This window comes from Meleagris gallopavo, chromosome 4 (assembly GCF_905368555.1).
Source record: "Meleagris gallopavo chromosome 4, MGAL_WU_HG_1.1, whole genome shotgun sequence".
Classification (NCBI taxonomy): domain Eukaryota; kingdom Metazoa; phylum Chordata; class Aves; order Galliformes; family Phasianidae; genus Meleagris; species Meleagris gallopavo.
In genome coordinates, this window is record NC_139407.1 from 58,779,553 (window position 1) to 58,802,344 (window position 22,792).

A 22,792-nucleotide genomic window follows, 5' to 3' on the forward strand; every position below is an offset into this window, starting at 1 on the left:
TGCCAGCAAACCGAGGCACTGAATCTGCATTCTGAAAATGCTGTGTTTGCAAACATATTTAATTCCTGTTTATTGCATCCTTATTGATTTTTAAAATACATGCATGAATTATACATAGTATAACCCTAATATAATGCTTTTCGTTTGATTTTCTTTACAATTTTAGCTCCAGAAGTGTTCCAGGCCTTTATGGACGGAGGCCCAGGATACTCATACCCTGTTGATTGGTGGTCTCTAGGAATTACAGCATATGAATTGCTGAGGGGTTGGGTAAGAATAGTACACTTAGTTGTTGCTTAATCTATTGCCTGAAAGAAGTCCAAACGTTTGCAATTTCCCTGAACATGCCCTTAATGATAACACCGGAGTGACCAAGGCTGAGACTGTGGTCAGGGATGCAGTTCTGGGCCCTTCCCAGCTGACAATATTTTTTGGGAAGGTTTCACCTCACTCATTTATGTTATAAAGTTTGTGTAAAATGGACAAAGGCTTTTGATGTGTTCGAATGTTAAAGCCTAATATTTCAATGGCTAATCAGAATGCTGAACTAGAAACAATGGAATCTTTTCCAGATAGAAGTTCAATTACCTCTGGCTTCATTATATCTTTGATTCTCTTATATAATGTCTAAAAGAAGATAATATCCCTACATCACTGGCCCAACTACAGAAAAACGTTTATCTGCCAGTTCACTCATTAGTTATCTAATCAATTCTGTGAATAAGCATAATGAGAAATCTTTGCCAAAATATTTCACATGGAATGGCAAAAGTCACAGTCCCAATACAAAGATCTCTCTCTCCCATGCCACATGTCAGTACATGCTCTCAAAAAAAAAAAAAAAAAAAAAAACCTTACATTATTTAAAAAAAATAAAAAAAATGCTTTGCAATTTTTCTCTGTCATGATTGGCAATTTTTATCTGAACAGTGAAGTTCTGGCAATGATAAGAAAAGTACATTCTGAATCCCAGCTACAGAGGGAAGTGCTAAATGTACATAAAGTAAAATGAAAAAAGTGTCCATCTGCTTTTGTATCAATCCTTTCACCACAGAGCATCTCCAAGAAAGGAGCACAATCAATAATCATGTAAGGACAGCTGAAACCCCCATGACTAATCACAAAAGTTACCCAATCGCTTTCATAAAGAAAAAATGATATAGATGGGTATCTATTTGCCAAGATAGTACAGTTGTCTCTGAATAAGCCTGTCTGGCCAGAGACAAGGCAAAGCTGAGACTGAATCAAAAGTTTTTTTTTTTCTAAATGCAAACACTGCCATCTGTCCATGCTCCAGTCAAGCAAGCCAGCTGCTTGTTTTCTCCCAAAGAGCAGCCCTTTCCTGTGAAGCAAGGCAGAGGGTGGATTGGAGCCCACACCACCAGCATATAACTGGAAAAGGTGTGTTTTTTTCCCCAAATTCTATTTCTACATGTTTTCAGCCTTGTTAAGGCCTAAACCCTACAGGAGTAGAGACAAGGGAAGTATTGGTAGTCTGAGTCATGGTGCTTCACCTGAGGCATATTTGCAACAACCTCAAACTCCAAAGCTCCATCTGCTGCAGCAGCTCTGTGCAGATGGCTGCAAAGGTGCAGCACACCCATATGGGGCTGCATGGCAAGCAGCCCCCTTCACTACCATGCCGCCCACCCAGTCTCAGAGGAGGATGATAAACTGCAACAGTTCTCATGCCTTGTGTTCTACCACCAAGCACCCAGGACAGCACATTGCTTGAAATAGTACTGGATTTTCCATCTACAGGAGTAACACACTTGCACATTGCTGCTCTAATAGCATTTGGTTCCAGATCTCATATCACATATCACACATTCTGTAGCTACTATGTAAAGCCTAATTCACAAGCAATCCACACTCTATCCCAGTTTTAAAATATACCTCAACATAGAACAATATTCTAACAATTTTCACCAGAAATACACAATTTTAGAAATGCTTTTTTAATAATTAAGAAGTAAATTTATGGGTAGTACTTTTATTTGCAAAGGTTACATTTAATAGAAGGTAAATAATAGCAATCTTCAAGATCAAAGCACTGTGAAGCCCAGGCACTGCAGGTCCATATAACACCTATATCCATGCAATGAGTTAATTTTAGATTTCAAGAAGAGGTATGAAAAAAGATTGGGTTGTGGAAACTCTGAATTCTTACTGTGACTCACGCAGATTTTTGTATGCTTAATGTCTCTTCGTGCTGCTCAGTAAATTCAGGATTACAAAGCTCCCTTTAGCTAGCAATATTGTATTTGGTTACTTTAGATCACAAGTTTTTCTAGTACTACAAGCAAAAGAAAAAAGCCAACAGTAAATTAGTAAATTCTATTTTCATATGAAATATCACAGGAACAAAATTATTCACCAACTAATTTGAATGGATACTTAACATGAGAGAAAGATTAGAGAAGAAATGCATTTATGAGTAATTATATTCATTATAATCAAAGAAAACAACACATGCAATGAATGATTAGCTTAAAATTGTTACAAGATATTTTAACATTTCAATATCTCCCGTACAAGCAATACTGAGCTCAGGGAAACATGAATTGTGTACATTTGTTATCTACTCTTGATGAATTGATATTGATTTGACTTAATTCTAGAGGCCATATGAAATTCATTCAGCCACTCCCATTGATGAGATACTCAACATGTTCAAGATAGAAAGAGTCCACTACTCATCCACATGGTGCAAGGGCATGATAGCATTACTAAAAAAGGTAAGAAAGCGCCAACATCTTCCATCCTCTCTTTTCTCCTTGCACAGAAACCCCTCCAGCAATGCAGAACATCAGGACGCACATTAGATAGCCAAAATTTCAAGGATAAGGAAGTAGTGCTTTTTCCTAAGCTTTTCCAAATGTTGTTGATGTTTTATTTTTTCTTAAGAAATTGTATTATTCCTAAACTGACACTTTAAATAGCCAGAAAGCAGCAGAAACCTAATATTTTTTATTTTAAAGCCAATTCACTAATGACAGCAAAGCTTTAGGAAAGTGTAATTCCCAATATGCTCCCTGACTATCTGCTGCTGTTTCCAGCCAGGGACCTTAGAAATAAAAAAAGGCTGCGTTTCTTACTGTCCCATGTTGCTACAGATGCAACAGTAGAAGTCAAGCCACTTTACTGGCTTTTTTTTTTGCAATATGTTATGACCCTACAAGGTGTATTCTTCTTAAAACCCCAGTCTATTTTATTTTTTTGTCTGCACTGTAAGATTCATCTACCTCTTCTAGGTATTTCCAATCATCAGTACTGAAGATTTATGAATGTGTGAATAGAGAAACAGAAGAACTTTTCTTTTTGCAGCAATAAGCAATTAATAAATGTAGCAACAAGATGGCCAATTCTAATTGCAGCAAGGATGCTCAGTGTAACTATATCTCCCAATAAATTAAAGATGAAATACAAATTGTTGTGTGACATTGAACTGTGATGTTTCATGTCACTTGGACTCTTATCTATTTGTAAACAGGCTTCTGTTACTAATTCATTTATACAGCTCACATTTGCAGCAGCCATCTGGTAACAGTTAAATTATATATATTCTATGAGTTATTACTTCCTTTTTTTTTTTTTTGGATCATACCTTCTAGAACTTGTTAGAGAATTCCCTAGCCATGCTCACACCCTATATCTTGTACAATTACAAGTAACATCTGATACATTTTCTGTTTTATATGGCATCCAGTCCTTTAGAAAATTTCTTGTGCTTGATCACAGCTCCTCACCAAGGACCCAGAGTGCCGTCTTTCAAGCCTTGCAGATATCCAAAGCTCTCCATATTTAGTTGATGTCAACTGGGATGCTGTTCTGGAGAAAGCTGTGACTCCAGGCTTTGTTCCTAATGTAAGTTGACATGCCAGATGAACAGCATTCACAAATTCCAACTTTTAATTTGTTTACACTTGCATTTACTGCTTTTTGCTGATTTACCTCTCACAGAAGCTTTATTTTGGATTCTGCTTTAATTTACTCAGTTACAGCTAAGAAAACTCAGCCCACTTCATTAGACCATGACAAAACTAATTAACCTTTGTTCACTTTCAGTCCTCTTTTAAATGAAAAAGTGTTTTCTGACTGCTTTTCAACTGTTAGTGTCAGTTGACACAGTATAAGTGCCAACTGTGAGCCAAAAAACACCAAGAATATTGTTGCTGTTCTGAAGTTTAGGCATCTGGCATAGCATTTACAAAACTCTTATTATCCCAGTATTATACCTTTTCCCTTCAAAACAGTTCCAGAATGGCTGACCTATTTCCTTTTTGACAGTTTCCTTTACTAAAGCATTCAGAATTCGCAAGGGAATTTGGTGGCAATTCGAAATGGTGATACCATTTTGTTCTTATTTTATTTTGATTTTGTCATTCATAGGTTGAATGGACTTGAATACCATGAATAAAAAGCAGTAGATGTAGTGTTAACACATTTCTTGACTTGGTTCAGTCATTGAAGCTATATTGCACCATAATTCTTCTCCAAACAATATATATATAGCATACTAAGGATGATTTTTTTTTTTTTAAATGAAACTCTGCTGCTAAGAACTGGATGCAAAGCAGCTTTGGTCTGGAAGTGTACAGCCAAGCAATGTGTGTCACTATACTAGCCCTAATTGTTTAGCAGGGAGGTACGGTAGCTTGGCTGTACTAGTAGGAACTAATAATGGGACTACAACTTTTCCACATCCAGCTGGCTTATGTGCAGCCATCCCAGAGTCTGGGCATAAAAAAAATACAGGATGGTCTCCAACTGGCCACAGATAAGTATCTTTAACTCCTTACTTTACAGTTCTCATGTGGATGTTTGGTTCTTTTCACTTGTAGTCAGATATTTTTGAGGGTACCTGGGAGAGAGTAAGTTTCCTGAGAGAGTGAAAAAAAAAAGTTATCTTAGACATAATTTCAAAAGCAATCATGAAACCTATGTGTTGGGTACCGCTCTCTTGGACAACTGTTTTTTCCTCTGTGACTGATGTTGACAATAGCAAACATAAGGCATTGTTGTACTATTTCCATTACTTTTAACTGCTACTTTTAAATATATGTCCAAAGACATTTTCTTGTCACTTTGGAAGTAACCACCGTTGAATTTTGGAAGAAGTCTATGTTTAGGAGACATTATAGAAGAGTTGAAAAAGTTATTTTGCTCAAAAAATATTATGGTGTCAAAGACAGATGGAAAAGGATTCAAATCCAAAGCTTTCTTCACTTCCTCACTTTCTTTTCCTCCATTTCAAAACCTAAAGAATTGCAAGAGGGAAAACTATAATAGCAGTAAAAAATGAATAGCCAGAGTAGTTCAGAAATGTGAAGTTAAATTTGAGTTGCAAGACTGGTCCTTGCTTAATGGTGGGAAAGTAATATTCTATCTTTAAAAGTAGAAAAACAGTGGTTTTTACCTCTAGAGATCAATCTGAAATTCCTATTAAAAGCTCTGCACTTCAGGATAGAGATTGCTATTGCAGATGTTGTTCCACCTGGTCAATCAGATGTATAGGAAAAAACAATGAAAGTGTGAGTCAAAGTCAAATTTTCCAGGCTGACACATCTTTACATATTATGCTTTGCTATTTCAAGAGACCAGGTTTGGCAAGGTATTTCCCAAGAACCTTACTTTCTGTTGACCAAGGAAAGCCTTCACTAATTAACTGAGACCAGAGAACAAAGTATTTCTTGGTTTTCAGATTTTAGGTGAGAGGCTGAGTTGAAGTCAGTGTATGCCATCATCTGTGTAGAGTCTTATCGTTTTAACAGCTTGGTATTTCATTCAAGAGCTTGTCTTGCCTTCTTTCCCTCTGTAGTCTCACCCACAGATACATCTTTGAATTACTACTAATGTTTCTGTATGATTTACCTGATTTCTTTGTACTCAGCTTAGCTATAAACAATATGTAGTTTTTTGTACTGTTAAATATTTAACAAAGGAAGTGAGGAATTATTTAACCTGCTTTCATTTATTAAACTTACTGCTATTACCATTGACCAGATAAACTGAAAAAAATGCAATGATACTTCAAAGAGTAACTTCGAATCCTTTCGTACCAGAAAGGAAGACTGAACTGTGATCCAACATTTGAACTTGAAGAAATGATCTTAGAGTCAAAGCCCCTTCACAAAAAGAAAAAGCGACTTGCCAAAAACAAATCCAAGGATGGAACTAAGGAAAGCTGCCCCCTGGTAAGTTTCAGCCACTGGCTTGTAACATATATTCTGTAATGAGCAAAGTAACTGAAGTTCTGTTTCACCATCTGTGAAAATACAGTTGGTCTCTATGTTTCTCTGTGTTTACATACAACTGCAAAATCCTTCTCCAAAGATGAAAGCAACCATTTATCTCAATGAAATAGTAACAGTACATTGGAGCTATAATCATTTTTAAGATTATCACTGATGCCAATTTAAAGTATAAAAAGAAGTGTTGCCAGTTGCAAATATGCTTCCCACGCGTGGCCAGGCATTTAGGAGTATTTATTCACTGCTAGTACCAAAAATGAGAAGTATGCAGTTAAATATTTCTTATTTATAAACATTTAAAAGCTGTCTCTCATGGCCTTATCTAATGTGTTCCACATAGAAAGACATACTGAATAAACAGTCCAAACATTTGAGACAAAGAAATAACCATTTCCCAGATTTGAATTTTTATTTCATTGGGGTCTTTTTAATGAGTTCTGTTGCTGCTCCTAGTAATTTTGAATGCTTACAAAATCCATTTTTCTTAGACTTATCAGACTTAAAAATCCCCAGGAATTCTTTGTGGGGAACACCTCCCAAGACAGAGAAAGAATGATTGCACTTTTAGAGCCCACATATGAAGAATCTTCAAAACACCTTTTGATAGTATTCATTCATAAGCTGTTTTGTTTGGTACTGTTTCTGTTGGTGTGATCTTGTCTATGATTTTCTGTCATTTTTAATCAACCTATTTGTGCTGTTTTTTAAAGAATGTACACCTGCAGCAGTGCTTGGAAACTGTTAGGAAAGAATTCATCATATTCAACAGAGAGAAGTAAGTGCATTCCTTAATGCCTCTTTAGCATTCAGTACTGAAATTAATTTGAGAATGATTTTTTTTTTTCCTACTCTAAAGAAAAGTGGTTAATGATGTGGTTAGCAGAGCTAAAAGCCTGGCTTTCTGCTCATCTCATCCTCTTAGGCTCCAGAGCAATAGTTTTGTAGTTTTATCTCTGAAAGCAAGCAGAAGTGCCTATGGTGAAAGTAGGTTAGAGAGATAATATCAGTGTCCATAGCACTGCTCCAGAGAAGCCATTAACAATTAAGGAAAGGGAATACAATGCAAGGGACTGTTTTTTCAGAACTCAGAGGGGAGAAAAAAAAAAAAAAAAAAGAGAAACTCCATGAAGTTTTAACAATATGAATGACAATGAATGACAGGGTTCTGACTTGAAAACCCTATTCATACTCCACTCATAGATTGTTTAATCAGAGGCTTTGTCAGTAAAGCTAAATATTTAAGGTATATCATAAACAGAGAGAGTGCTTCACATTTACTTGACAGGGATAACCAGTAGAAATGCAAGTCTGAATATCAAGATATCAATAATGTTCCTGCTCCTTTTAATACACTACATTTCAGACATCTTACTGCATTTGAGTCTGAGCCACTGTAGAACTGCTTCTATTAGGGATTGTAACGCTCAGAAAGATCAGCACAATGGAATGGCAATACAAGAGGTGTAATGGAAAAAGTACTCACCCATCTCTGAAGCTCTAGGCTTGCAAGGGAAACCTCACAAGGGAGGAATCTCCAACCAGAGACCCTTTGACAGCTGCAGTCAGCCCTTAAATGAGGTTTAAGAGAGGTGCAGCCAGGCTCCACCCCTTCTAGTCACACAGCTGAATTGCTTTCACCTGTGCTCCCAGTGCTGACCAGGTCCTTTCCCCAGGTGCTCAATCAGTGGTTCAGGCCATGACTCAACAGTTACCATACATGGATATAACTCATAACAGGAGAATTGTTTGTGGTTTTGGTCCATTTTTCAATTTCATTCAAGTATGTTCAGTGGTTTTATTTGACCTGACCAGGTATTTACCTGGATTTCCAAAGTCATATGATGAATAGAATTCTTAGGAGCAACTGCAGATGTTGAAAGACATTAGCTGTTCTTACAAAGACAATATCCAATAAATGACCATATCAGTCTTACAGGTGTTAATCCCAAGCACAGCTTTAAATTAGTTTCAAATTAACACAGCCAGGTGTCATATTCCTCCATGGTCCTCTGCATTAAGCAGAATTGATTATACAGTCTAGCTGTGAAAATATGCTAAGTAATCACAATTTTTAAAATGTAGCCTCTCTTTCAAGGGAAAAAAAAATGAAAATCCCCAAACTAGAAGTATTTTAGGAAAAAATACAGGTTGAGCAATGTAGAGTAACATAGAAATGTCCTGAGAGAGTGTAGAATTAACCATTCCAGTTCTATGTCTTGCAATTCATTACTTGCAAAACATTTGCTAGGAAAAGCAGACTGTTTTTATAGAATATCTCACTGATATTCTGAGGCTGTGACTCTTTTTCAATACATACCTTTAATCTTACAACAGATGTTGCAAATCTTGACATTTTCACTCGGAGAAACTCAGAAGACAAGCAGGAACTAACGGTGCAATTAAAGGGGAACAAATGGAGCATTAGGGTTAAAGATAAGGCTCACTATACTAAAAAAATGCAAAAAAAAAAAATCAAGAGACTGACTGAAGTGTTACTAAGCAGTGCAAGTGGGTATGTTGGTGATGGATTGATGATTGGATTAGATGATTGGATTAGATGATCTTAGAGGCCTTTTCCAACATTAATGATTCTATGGTTCTGAGTTAATGCTGGCAAGTATAGAAAGTGAAAATCAATGTTAGCAAATACAGAGTGTATAATAAAAATTTTCCTATTGCATTCTAAAGTTCAGTATATAGTCATGGGTATTCACAGGAATGGTTTAAGGAAGATGAGCATGAGGAAGTATCAGTACATACCTTTAAGACATGATTACACACTTTCTCAGTACTACATAAAACATCATAAGAAAAACAGCCTTTTGCAAGCCAAGTTTGAAAGTGGTGGAGCAAATCTTTTGTATTCTTCTGTAAGAGTAGCAGGAAAGTCTCTTTCTTAGCATCAAATATAAACTAAATGAACTATTGTCTAGAATGTACTGAATCTTGGTTGGAGATTATGATCTTATGTTGATTTCAGGACTTGTTTAGCTCTTTCTGCTGATGAATGGAATTTTTCTATTTTAAAATTTATTTCTACAGATAGATGCTTTATTATATCTAGAAAGCAGCACCAAATATTATGCAGTATCTGAAGGCATCTTGCTAGCAATTTTTCAAGAAGCTGATCTTATTTAGAAGCTGTAGGCTATATTTTCTTCAGGCAATAAATAAAACATCGTACAGATAAAGCCATGACGTTTCTTTCTAGCTTCATTAAAAAGCTGAGCATGGATTATCTTGCTATTCTAGTGCTGTAATCGCTAAAGAAATCTTCATGTACATCTACATTTGCTTATGAGTGTTCAAAACCTGAAATAGCACAAAATGAAGAAGCAGAAACAATATTTTCTTGTAGAAGAATCTCATTTCTTATCCTTTATGGTTCCTGAGCCTCTTCTTCTCCCTGAAAGATGTCTTAAAGATTAAAGAGGTGAGCAAATAAAGAACAACAGAGGAAACACAGGAAATATCTGCACCTCAGGCAGAATAATCCTTCAGCTGAATGCTTCACAAACTTGTCATCAAAATTATCAGACTACTAATGAAATTAAAATCATATAGCCACATATTACTAAATAGAACATGCATTATATATATACAATGCATATGAAAATGGATTCAAATTCTGAATACTTACTTTAACTAAAGGGATGGAGCAATGAGGAAAATTCCCATATTTGAAACAATCCAAATGGATTGTTTCAAAAACTTACTAATGATTTTAAAGTTGAAGTTTTTTCACTTTAATTCTAACATCCTGGAGTAGTATTGCTGTGATGTTCAGATGTCTAGCCTCCATTGATTGAACAGTTTTGACTCTTTCCTAAGCCTCTGGGGCACTGCACAAAAAAATTATGTCACAATTTGAAACAGTTGGATGTCTGCTGTGCACAACCCCTCTCTTTTCTTGCTATACTACTTAATGTTTGGCCATACCTAGTACTTTCGTAATAGACACTGAGCAGCTGTAGTTGTACAGAGGGCAATTCACTTCCAGAATAAAGAGCTGAGTGACCATACTTTAGATATATTAAGATTCTTAAAATCTTATTTTCTGATTTTGTCCATGTCATATGCAAAAAACATAATATTCTCTGTATCAAATTAATGTTCACTTCTTTTGTAGTTCCTTTTCTTTTCTTTCAGATTCAAATTCAGGGTCCCCAAATGCTCCCTTTCATTGCAGTTTGATTGCAGTTGAATACTCATAATGATAATGAGATCAGTATATCTCATTGGATGTACTTTTCTTAACAGGTATTTTACATCATTTAGTTTCTGTGGAGATATCTATAGTTTTACAATCCCCATAATATCTGAAAATTTTTTGGCTGAGGCTATGGCACAACTTTTCTTCTTTTCCCACTTCTAACCTTCATTCATCTTAGGTTCTATCTGAGCATTTCAAGTGTTTGTGCTGCTCTTTCCTGATCTCTTATCCCTTTTTTAAAGGATATGTCTGCTTTTGAAGATTTCTCTTGGAATTTCACACAATTGAAAACATACTTTTTTGAGCATGACTGAACCTAGATTTTTTTTTTTTTTTTTTTTTTTTGTGCTAATAACTACTGTGTGGTCACACTCTTTTACTTCTTCCTTTGTTTACCATTCATTATTACTGGTTTAGTATTACCTGTCCAAATGTTCCTACTTTCTTAGGAAACCAAGCTGCTTAAATATTTAAGCACTAAAAAGCCTAAGCTGGTCATCTTTCTACAGGCATACCTTCAAATTCAGTTTTGAGGAAAAAGAGGTCATACAGAAACTTTCAATAATGTGTCCCCTTCACAGTTTTATGGAAGGAAAGAAGAAAAAGATTAATGAATATTTGAAATCTCATTTTCAAAGCCTTCTAGAAAAAAAATGGCTGAAGTTTTCCCAAGCAAGCAGACACATGATTGTGGTTGCTACACTTCATTAAATTAACATCCATCTTCAGGAATGACAGTTTCTGGGGGAAGGGACGCCTATATCGGAGTATTCTCATTCTCAAAGCAGTGAACAGGACCAGAGGTTTAGGATAATTAGTGTAGAGCCTCAGCAATGCAGACAACCAGAAATGAACCTCATGAAAGCAAATCAAAAGTCAATTCACATAGGCAGAGGAAAGGCAAAATCATCTTCATTTATATGCATTTGGAAACATACCTAAATTTTATGATTCTAAGCAAAATTTAATGCATTTTTTTTGTAAGTTACATTGAAAAAAATCATATATATGATAAATGATGACCTCACAACACACCACAATTATTCAATGATTAGGACTTATTATTTTAGTTATTCAACGGATTAGCTTCATGCTTTCTCTTTATCTGTCTTCATGTCCATATATGTCCATGAAATCTGAGACCCTTGATATGCTTATTGGTTTGGGAAGTCTGGAATTGTCAGCAGAAAGGAGGATATGCCACTGCAGACATTTATCTCCATTTGCCTTGTCTTTTGATGTGCACTCTCATCTAAAATGGGCCACTCTGACATGGGAACCTGCACTAGATGGGATGCTTGTGCATGCTTTTATGTTATCTCACTGTTTATAAAGTGTTCATCTTCATATAGAGTCTGTATAAGAACACAAGTTTTGCACAGTAATTCGTATATGTATGTATATGTATGTATATATGCATGTATACATATATCTCCTTTTTAGGAATGGGGAAAGTGGAGCAAATTTAGGACAGTAAGAGACTTAGGTAAGATTAAATTTGTCTCCTGTTTTTTGTGGATATGTCAAGCACCCAGTTCCTGTGAAACCCACCTGGAGATCATTTTCCTGTGTTCTGTCTGGGGCATAATGTATAGTCCTGTTGTAGGTGCACTCAGTGTCTAAACCAGACAGCTCTGGGTTCAGAATCAATTCAGTGACTTCCACAGATCCCTGTGTTAGGCAACAACTTTACCCAGGCATTGTGCAGGGAGGTTTGGTGACTGATGAACTGAAGGCTGAAATGATGCTATGTGATCAGAAGTGAGCTACCAGCTAGGTCTCTGTGGCAGGGAGTTTGGAGATTCATCATCCTTGAGGTCCCTTCCAACCTGGGCCATTCTGTGATTCTGTGATTCTGTGGGTGAGGGCATTTCTTCTTCAGGGAATAAAAAGGCTGCAGAAGAACAAGACTTTTTGTGATTCTAAGTTTTGGATTTTAGCAGAGAAATCTCTATGAAGAAAAAGTGGAGAGAAATGAGACAGCAGGGAGGTCAGTGCAGGCTGTGATTTCTCCCTGGAAACTCATAGACTGATTCCTGGAAACCTGTTTTAGCAAGAACAGGAGAAAGGTACAGCTGAATTAGCCACCTCCAAGGCACTTATGCCAGTCTGAGAGTTTTTATGAGCCAGGCCAGCTTCCCACCTTATAAAGTGTCATTAATCCTTAAATTATTGATTTTATAGCTGTCATGGACCTGCAGTTTTGGTTAGAGATGCTATATTAAGGAAATGGTGCTGCTGGGCAACGAAGTTGTCATAGCTATGATTTTCCCCCCTCATCTCTGATCCAGGATCCTCTCTCCAGGGATGAGAAGGAAATAGAAGAAGCAAGATGTGATTAATGGTAACATCTCAGCGATGCCTGGCTGCCCTTCTGTCCAGTACTGCTTAGTGGTGGTAATCTGCCATGCAGGGTCACTGACAGAGAGCTGCAGATGTGCATGATCATCACTGCAAAGGAATAGGCTTTTTACAGGCACCATGCTATCATTTGCCTTTAAGTTCTCCGCTTATTGCTATCTGTTTAATTGTTATCTGCTGCCTGTTAACTGGCATCTTCACTGCAGCTCCCTCTGTAACAAGCTCTGAGTTCCGGAGGCTCAGTGGAAAAAGCTATGTTTGAGGATGTTTCTGGGAAGAAGCAGATCTACCTTTAGATTCCTACCTCTAGGAGATGTCTTCCTCTATGTGTATCTCATTTGGACATGACCTAAAGGATCAGCCTACCTTGAAACTTCTACCAGAAGAATAAAGGAAGAGAAGATGTCAATGCAGTGACTGTGACACAGCTTTACAGGAGGGTTACTCTGTATCTTTCAAGAAATACACTGGAAGCGGGCCAGGAAACACCTATTTGACAAATAATATTGGCACTCACTGCTGAGAAAATATCCTTAGTCATGTGCATATGTTTGCAGTTTGTAAACTGGATTCTAGCAATTTTTTCTCCTTCTGTTCCCACGAGACCTATTCACCAATATGTAATTGGGAAAATTAGAATTGCTTTCTTGTTTCTTGTGCATGTGGATCCACAAACATATATCTAAGATAGAAAAACATATCACATTTTACAGTGTGGCTGAACAAAACACATACTATTTAAGATGGTCTTGGACAGCAAATAACCCATTTGTAATTTGTTTATAGTCTAAGCACAACTTTAATGTTGGTGTTTATCCATTGTTTTACTTTCATTTTTGTAAATGTCTGTACATTGCTTGCTGTTTTCATTCATTTACTTCATCTTTTATTTTCCTTTATTAATTCCCAGGGTAAACCTGAGATCTCAAAACATTGTAGGTGAACATGCTATGGCATCCAGTATAATTTGTCACTTGACTACCATGTACCAGTATTTCACATGTCATTCACTTTGTACATGCACCTGAACCCATTATGCTTGATTATAAATTGCTGGTTGATAAAAATTATATTCACAGGCATTTACTGAGAGTAATTACTCAACAGGAACCATCAACCTGAATCAATTACCCATAGTAGAAGCATATTTCCTGAAGGGTTTGGAGAAAAGGTGGGAGTAAATGTCATGAGTGTCAATGGTACAAGAACACATCTGCAGTACATGGGAATAATTCCTCCAAAATTTTACTTTTCATATTCATCTGTAAAACCACACCTTTTAGTCTGTGCCTCTGTCACTTAAATTTCAGTGGAGTTAAAACAGAGTTATTTGAATGAATGCATGGTAATTGAGTGTGCTGTCAAAACACATGCGTCACAGAGTGTGTAGAAAACAGATCTGAGATTGTGCTTGTTTCCACTGAAGCAGACAGCACCAAGAGGACATGTTTAGAGTCAAAGGCAGACAGACTTAAATATTGGTTAGATGCAGAACTCCTACTCCAAAGGGTGTGTGCAAGATTTTCAAAAGAATCTGAAACAAATTGGAATTAGATGGCACGTCTGCATGGATGAACAGGTTAATTGCACCCCTGTGCTTTTGGGTGACTTTCTTACCATCTCTTGGCAGTATTTATGGCTTGTGCTATGTACTAGGCTTATGGGACTATTCAGTTTCTGCATGTCTGAACAGTGTGGGTGTAAATTAGTTCCAATCCAGAAGCAAATTGGCTCTGCTAAGCAGTGCAGTGCTGAATTTATGCAGCTGCTAGACAGGAGCCCTGAGTTTGTGTACAGAGAGGAAGGGTATCTATTTTTCTGGAGATGCAACCAGACCATATTCCTCTAAACTAATCAATTTAAAGCTGTTTATTTAGTTTAAGCTCTGTTAGTAATCACTGAGGAGAGATGTATCTTTCAGGGTTGGTCTGTGACACATGCATAAGATAACTTCTGCTAGAACTCATTATTCTATACCAGTTCCTCTATCTTTTTTTGAGAGCCTGAGCTAATCTTTCTGTTGACTACAGTTAGCTGGTATAAAATCCATTCCACAGCTCTGGGCTCACTTCGTTTAGGTGAAAATAAATGCCTAACTGCCTGTTCAACAGTCACAAGCTTTCTGTGGTAATCGAGGTATCTCATATGGCACTGAAAACCACTATGGGAAAAACTACATTTGAGCCATATATGTCTAGTTTTGCAGACAGGAGGCCAAAAACAAGCAACAGTGACATTGCTGTGTGATGAGTATTGAGTCTTGCTCCAGTCTATCCTACAGCCAGGATCTTTTCCTCTGCTACGGAGTACAATTGAGCCTTCAGTTTTTATTGGAAAATCCTTACAAATTCAAGCACTTTTCTGAGATTTCTGTTTTTGTGAGAACATTGCTGAGGTCATTCTGTACACAAGACAAAGAAGAGCCCATAACTCTGCTATGATTACTGTTTCTCTTCTGTAAAGACTTTTTTTTTTTAAACAAAAAAGCACATTAACTATATACAACTGTCTCATGGGATAGTTTTAATTAGCTGTATAATTAGCTAATTTACTTAATTAGATCTCCAAATTTGGCGTTCTTTAAATAATTTCTCATTTTTCAGGTGTGCATTTCTCCTTCCACTTCTGTCCTTTTTTTTCTTATTCTTCTTTTTCCCCCTTCACTGCTGTTTTTTTGTCTATTTTCACTTCTTTCTTCTACATTTCTTTTTTCTTTTTCTTCTTTTCTTTTTATGTATTATGTGTCTACATACCTCCTCCAAAAAGGTTAAGGGTCAGCACGATCATAAAGTTTAAAAGGAATAATTCCAGCAGTCTTCCATACTGCCAAGTTATTAGCACGACCCTTGGCATCTGTTTTTCCCAGGCTATGATCATTCTCTAAAGCAATGTCCTTCATATTTCAGAGATTAGCATAGACCAAAGGCTGTCTACTTGGAACACAACAGCCCTTTTTTGAAGATTAGAGAGTTTATCCATAAGGATGCAACCTAGAGTGCACTGCTTAGATTCCAGGCACCTATCCCTCCACTATTTTATCTTCTGGTATCAGTGCAGCCAATGCCTAAATGTGGAGAACTCAATTTGTTTTCTGCCATGAAAGCCCTCCTGGATACTATTGGCAGAATGGGACATAAATGAATAGTTTGGCAGATAATCAGGTTAGCAGGTAAATTAATCCTATGAAGAACTATTTTATCAGGTGGTTCTGACACATACTGTTATGGAGTCAAAAGTCTTATTTTCAGAATGGGAAATTTCTAAATAATTGACAAAATAACATCAAGACTTACCTCTATTCAGGTATCCAAGTCATATACTAGCTCATCACTCTGTAAACCTGGGCTTTATACACGAGAATCAAAGGTCACAATTAGATCTGGGACTTGGACCAAGAAGATCTCCTGTGAGAACAATCCAGAAGTATCATATTGCTCTTTTTTTGTTAACATGCTTCTGTAACATTTACACTAGGCAAAACTAATGCTTTCATCTTTATGGATGGAAATGTAAAACAAGCAATAATGGGTGGACTTTTTTCATTGTTTTTTTTTTTTTTTTCCCTCTTGATTTTGACATGTTCATAATTAGCCTCCCAGCAAGACCATCTGCAGAAGAGATCAACAGTACTTAAGTGTATCTGATAAATCATAGAATTGAGGAGTGTTTCTAACTATTTAGAAATCTGTCCCTCCCAGGATACACTAATTTGTAAATCTAGTATAGACATACTTGCTCATTTTGGACCTCAAACCTCTTCTTTGTGAAGAATAACTGAGATAAAATTTTCTACTTTTAGAAAATTTAGGTTTATCTACTCTCAAGGGTTTATTTCAGGAGATGTCAAAGTTTCCCTAGGTTGAATTCTTTATCCTGTAATAAAGCAACAATTTCTAAAGTTTGACTTACTGTGCCTCCCTTTTCCGCAAACCGAAAGTAAATGCATTTGTTTTTACTGGAAAGGGGGTTGAAATATTAACAGGCTAAGATAAGATACTAAACCTAGAAATGATAAAGCAAATTCCATGATTTACTCACAGCATTTTCTTTCTTCCGTATTCAGGACAGTGCTTTGCAAAACCACTTACAAATTTAATATAGTAAAAAGAGTGTCCTGTGGAACCTGGTATACATGGAGTGGTACTTCTGTCTGGCTTGAATTCTCTCTCTGCTGCTTGAATTTTTAACCTTGATGGCTGCTGTGTTTGTTCTCATAATTCTGAGGCTTCTTTCTTCCTTACTACTGGAGGACATGCTGCTCAATACTCAGAGTTGCACACTATTGAAATTGTGTGGATCAATGGTGATGGCAAGGATATCCGTGCTTATCTATTCTTTGGTTCAGCAGAACCACTCTTAATTTCCAGCATAACTATATTTGAACCTACTTATCTATTTGTACAGAACTGTTGTGAAATAAATTTAATAGACATTGTGCTAACTCATTTTCAGCTTCTTTTCCCTGCAGGCTTTCTTTGGGTATGACTATTCACTAGAGCCATTTGTTCACTCTTTTCATCCACACCTGGCCATTTCACTATTTTCCCTCTATTCATAGCATTCAGCAAAGGAATAACTATATAGTTCAAAACCACAACAACTATGTTCCCTGTAAGCCATTCATTCTCCCTGGGTTTTTATCAAGTTATCACAGGCTGTGACTGCATCAGCTTAAAGGAGAGATAAGTCATTCACTAGAAAGCAGCTTCCAACAAATGATTTATTGCACTAGTGCCATTTTTTAAACAGAATGGCCCAGAGTGCATTTATGTTGCCAGAATCACAGGGACTCGTGTTGATTTACTTGTGTTTTTGTAAAGCTGACAATATCTGCTGGAAAAGTCATCCAGCTCTGGCATCAAGTGATCAAGAATGCATGAACAAAGGGTGAGGTCCACTTCTGAAATTGCCCAACATTTAATTAAAGAGACTACTTGTTCATACACTGCTGCAGTGGTGAGATTTGTTTAGGTCTTGACCTGAGCCTCTCTGCACTTTCAAACTATATTAAAGTACAGAATAATTGCCTTATTTTATTTATTTTTCTCAAATTTCAGTGTTTGGGGGTAAGAGAAAACACCCCCAGTAATGTCTCCAAGATCAGCTAAATCTTTTTGTTTGGAGAGTTTCCTGTTTCTTAGTATCTTACAAATCTGAAATTATGACTGTTGAATCTATAACTTTTCTTCCTTTTACATTGAACATATTGTATTAGACAACCCAAAGACAAAATTTCAATAATTTTCTTCAGCTGGTATATTGAGCTGAACCTTAAGCTATTACTTGGTGATTCCCAAGTTTGCTACCAGGTTTCATTAGGTGCTTGCCTTAGTTTTAGAAGTCTCCATTTCCTTTTTCATATCTTCCATACCAGTAATTAATCAATCTCTCCTCCTTGACTTTGTATTTTTATACATTTTCTTTTTGCTGCTAGTTCTTATCCACCCCCTGTCCGACCCAGAATTATGAATAGCTCCAATCCACATGAGATTTCTGGACAAGCGTTTTTCCACATCAGCTTCACCTCTTTACACTTTCTCCACTTGTAGGGAGAGAGGTTGAGGGACAGAAAAGGGCTGCAATTTGCCCAGAGGATGACAGGGGTATAAACAGAATCAATATCTCATGAATCTTGATATATTTTCACATCCCCAGGACATACTGGCAGGTAGTTGTTACCCATAATAACTCCTTACAATGAAATCCTTAATATATTTTAAACAATAAAGGGATTTATAATTTACTAAATAGTTAAATAACAGTTAAATTTTGTTTGCATCATTAGATTAATAACCTGTTTGTACATGTGGGTAGTGAATCTAGATACAGACACAGAAAATTTCTGTTAAGAGAATACAATGAAGCATTGCTAAAACAACATACTCTCTCACCACTTCCAACTCCATAATCTAAATATGCTTTAAGAACAGCCCTTGGGAGTAGAGACAGAATAAAAGACAATAAATGGAAATAAATCAAAAATAGAAACTAAATCTGTAGAGCTGTAGCCACTGGTGTCTTTTGAACTCTTAAATGCTACCTTTATGCCAGTTTGAGTGATTTGCATTAAAAAAGACGTTTTTCTGCTTTCTGCTGTTACTGAGAGGCTTCTTTTTTTTTTTCCCATTAATTGTAAGGGTACGGTGAATGCTCGCTTTTTCAGAATTTTACAGACAAAATAAATATTTAAGAAAAAATCAGGGGAAAACATTTACATGTCAGAGATGCAATGATTCCTCTGTCTCCAAAAATTGCATCATCCCACTAGTTAGCACAAGTCTGTAACCCACGATTTTCAACAAGAGTTTCTAAGCACTGTGGCCTTTTGTTTTGATGTCTACAAATACTTTGCTCTTGAAAGAGCCAGTATCTCAAACCCTTGAAGTGGTTCAAGTCTTTGTCTGATTCAATTACTTTCTTGGTAGTTCTCCAGATCTCCTTTGAAGCCACTGTAAAATAAAATAAAAACCATGCCATCACATTAGTTATGTTCCATCCTTTGTTGCCAAGATAGTTTCAACAGTAAGTTACGTACTCCACTGCTGTACAGGAGCTATATATTTCAATTTTCTTAGGACACTTGGGTGAAAATCCTTCCTTGATGATTTGTCAAAGTTCATTTGAAAGTTCATTTTTATTATTTAGTCTGACTTATATTTTTTTAATTTAATGTGCCAGTGTTTGTGCTCTTTTTATCTATTTGGAAAGTGTTTTCATTAAAATTAAATATTCTTCCTTAGACCTCCATTTAGCTAAGGCAGAATTTTCATGCTCTTTTACATTCTCTTCTGAGTTGTCAGTTGATGTCTCTATAGTTTTTATTTCACCCTTTTTAAACTCACAATTTACGTTTCACTTTTACATGTTTTGTCATTATTAAATAATTTCTATGTATTTAGTGTTACTTACAAGGTATTTCTGGAGTATATTGTATCACTTATGGTCTCTATTACAAAGTGTTTCTCCCATGGCATCTCCAGTGACAGTTCTTAGTGCCTTTTTTTGGGAATACATGACCAGCTGTTCATCATTTTTAAAGAATAATCAGAAAAATTCCTCAAAAAAAAAAAAAACAAAAAAAACACCCAAAACAATAGTTCATATTTTCAAAAATCGATTTCTACTACAGCTTCCCCGTGAATCTTTCACCTCTTTACAGAGGTACTTATGTCTTTGTATTTGGAAAACTACGTTAAGTATCAAAAGAGTCACTGCAAAATCACAGAAGTTGATACCAATGTTGAACAGAAGTGTTGAGGAGTTTGATGTTAAATTATTGATGAGGATTGCTGGTGCCACCCGGTTTACAGCTGTTCTCTAGAAAATGGTGCCTAGAGGAGATTACATAATGCAGGATTTTTGTTGTTCCATGAAACCACCTATGAGACCACACATGAAGATATATTCACCTGACACATTTTCTTGTGCTGGTAGAGACTTTGTCATGCTACATCTAGGTAGAGGTGACAGAACCAGAGAAAGCACAACCTTCTGCTGGTTATTTGCTTTGATAGGAGCAGGATTTAACCAAGATCCGACTCCACATAGAAAAGAGAAGGAATTCAAAGGCATTTAATACAGTAAAAGCTAGGGAAGTTAATAGAAATTGAATGTTGTGGAAATCTATTTTATACACAGGTATATGTGGTTATCCATGAGACAGACAACAACAGTTATGTTGATTCAGTTACCTGCAGCTCAGAGCTGTAAATCTGTCGATGTTTTCAACTTTTGGCAGACTAAGAAGGCAGCAGGATCAAAGTGGGCAGACTTCCAGCACAGACCGCAGAGCATCCTTGCAGAGCCATGGGAAGCTTCAAGATGGACGTAACAACAATTTGCTTGGACATGGCTGTACAAGAGGCTGCAGCAGCTAGTGAGCTACAGCTCCACGCAGGCTTTCATCTGGGGGTGAGGAAGGATCCCCTCCCACACACCTTCACAGTCGCCCCTTGGATCCCAAGCAATCAGTTCTCCTGCAGGATCCCCAGCTGAGGGCAAGTCCACAGAGAAAATGGCTGAGAACTTCCATCTAAGACTGTTCTTCTAACTCTGCCACTGGAAAAAAGCGACCATCAAGAACAAAATACAGTTTTATAAGTTTGACTTTCCTTTTCAAAATCCTGGAAGAAAACTTGAAACAATTCACTAGGCAGCCTCTCAAATATTGCCATGTTTCTGGCCGTTTGCAAGAGACAAGTTGCACTGGGGCCAGCTTTATCTTGAAGGCTTTATGCTATCCTCTCCGTCTCCATTAATTAAAATGATCCAATATTGAATTTCATGGAGCTGCTAGACACAGCTGTTTCCAAACATCTGCTGTTGAGTTTATAACAGATGTACATGATGTAAATACATGATTGTAGTGTCAAATAGGATAAACACTGAATAATTTCATTTAACTACCTGAAGGCCATTGGCAGTGTTGCACCGTGAATGTCTTCATTTTGTTCTTTAACTTCATGCATTCTGCTTTGTAGTGAGAGATGTGACCCAGGCCAAGTCAAATTGTTGCTAGTGACTTTTGTGGATGCAGGATCAGACACATCAGCAATGTTTCATAAATATGACAAAGACAGATCTTTATAGACTGACTGAGCCTGAGCTGAAAAGCCACTTAGTAAGGAGAGCTAAAAACATGAAGAATTTGCTCAGATCCACAGTTAGATGTTATAAAATGTGAAGAAATCTGTTTCCATGGATCATCTATTCCGGACAAGAATTGTCTTGAATAGAAAGAAACATACTATCCTTTGGTATTGATAACATGAAATCTCTTTTTTTTTTTAATTAAAAAAAAAAAAAAAAGAGCATCCACAATTCCATATATTTAATACATTTATGGTATTTTACAAATTGTACATCCACATTTTGATAATAAATGCATGCTCATTCTGTCCAATTGTGCTTTTCTTTTTTAAGAATTATGTAAACAAATCTCATTTCAAATTTTTTAAGACATAATTTAAGCCTTTGGAAGTGATAAGCATTTTATTTGTAATAACCTATTTTTACTGTATTATTTCCATTTTATCTTTTACAAAACAAAGTTCTTTGTAATTGAATAGATTTTAAAATTTTGTTTCACATTATATGTAATTTTTGTCAAATTTTTTTCATAAAATACAGATTTTTTATTGCTCCATGAAATGATATGGTGTTCCTATCTACAATAGAAAAGTTTACTAAAGCAGTAAGGTAAAGGCTTTACATCTGCTATAAGCATAGTGTGGATTTACTTGCTTAATTTTGGCACAGACTGAAATCATAGGATCAAAAAAAAGGGATAGAGATGCTTTGGTCTTAAAGAGAATAGTTTTCATTGCCCAGAATAAACTGTTTCCTGATCATCACTTCTTATAACGATCTTTTTTTATTATTATTAATAATATTTATTTCACTTTGGAAGTTCCAGAGTGGGTAACATTTTATGTAACATTCATTTAAAATGTATTATGATCTTTGATCTTGATCCTAGAAAGAAATGACAGATTTTATGTGAGGAATCCTAAACAAATTAATGGCACTTCTCATTTGCAGGATCCATGCTGTAACAGATATTACAAATTAAAGCCATGAAGCTTTAGGAGTAAGGTCAGTAATAAATGAAGCATGAAATGTTCCCGAGATGTCACTCATGAGGATGTCAGTCGGCATCTGCATTGTGGAACTCCTCGTGTTGGGCTACAGTGCTTGCTAACAGACACCCAGCCACTAAGCAGACTATCTATTGAACAAGTCCTGATCCACAGCCTTTAAAATACAAGAATTTCATCAATGACACATTAAAATCTGAGGATTTTTCCTGCAGGTAGTATTCAATTAGCAGCAGGAATCTTTTGAACATTTGCAGTTTGATCTGGCTGGCAGGGGACTTTTGCCAATACTTCACTAAGCTGTCTGTAAGATGAGCCTGGTTATTTGATAGATGGCATCTCCTTGAATGTAGAGTATTACGCATAAA

At 36.3% G+C, this 22,792-nt stretch overlaps 1 protein-coding gene across 1 annotated transcript in view; it reads left to right on the forward strand.

Annotated features, from left to right (window-relative positions):
- The window catches only part of STK32B (serine/threonine kinase 32B), a 145,407-nt gene extending 123,292 nt beyond the window's left edge, over positions 1-22,115 (forward strand). The window contains exons 7-12 of the mRNA XM_085223486.1: positions 167-270; positions 2,622-2,738; positions 3,742-3,867; positions 6,066-6,197; positions 6,965-7,029; positions 20,567-22,115. Of these exons, the coding sequence (XP_085079612.1) occupies positions 167-270; positions 2,622-2,738; positions 3,742-3,867; positions 6,066-6,197; positions 6,965-7,029; positions 20,567-20,705 (683 nt within the window). The 3' untranslated portion in view covers positions 20,706-22,115. The remainder of the gene's footprint in view (positions 1-166; positions 271-2,621; positions 2,739-3,741; positions 3,868-6,065; positions 6,198-6,964; positions 7,030-20,566) is intronic.
- Positions 22,116-22,792: the final 677 nt, after the last annotated feature.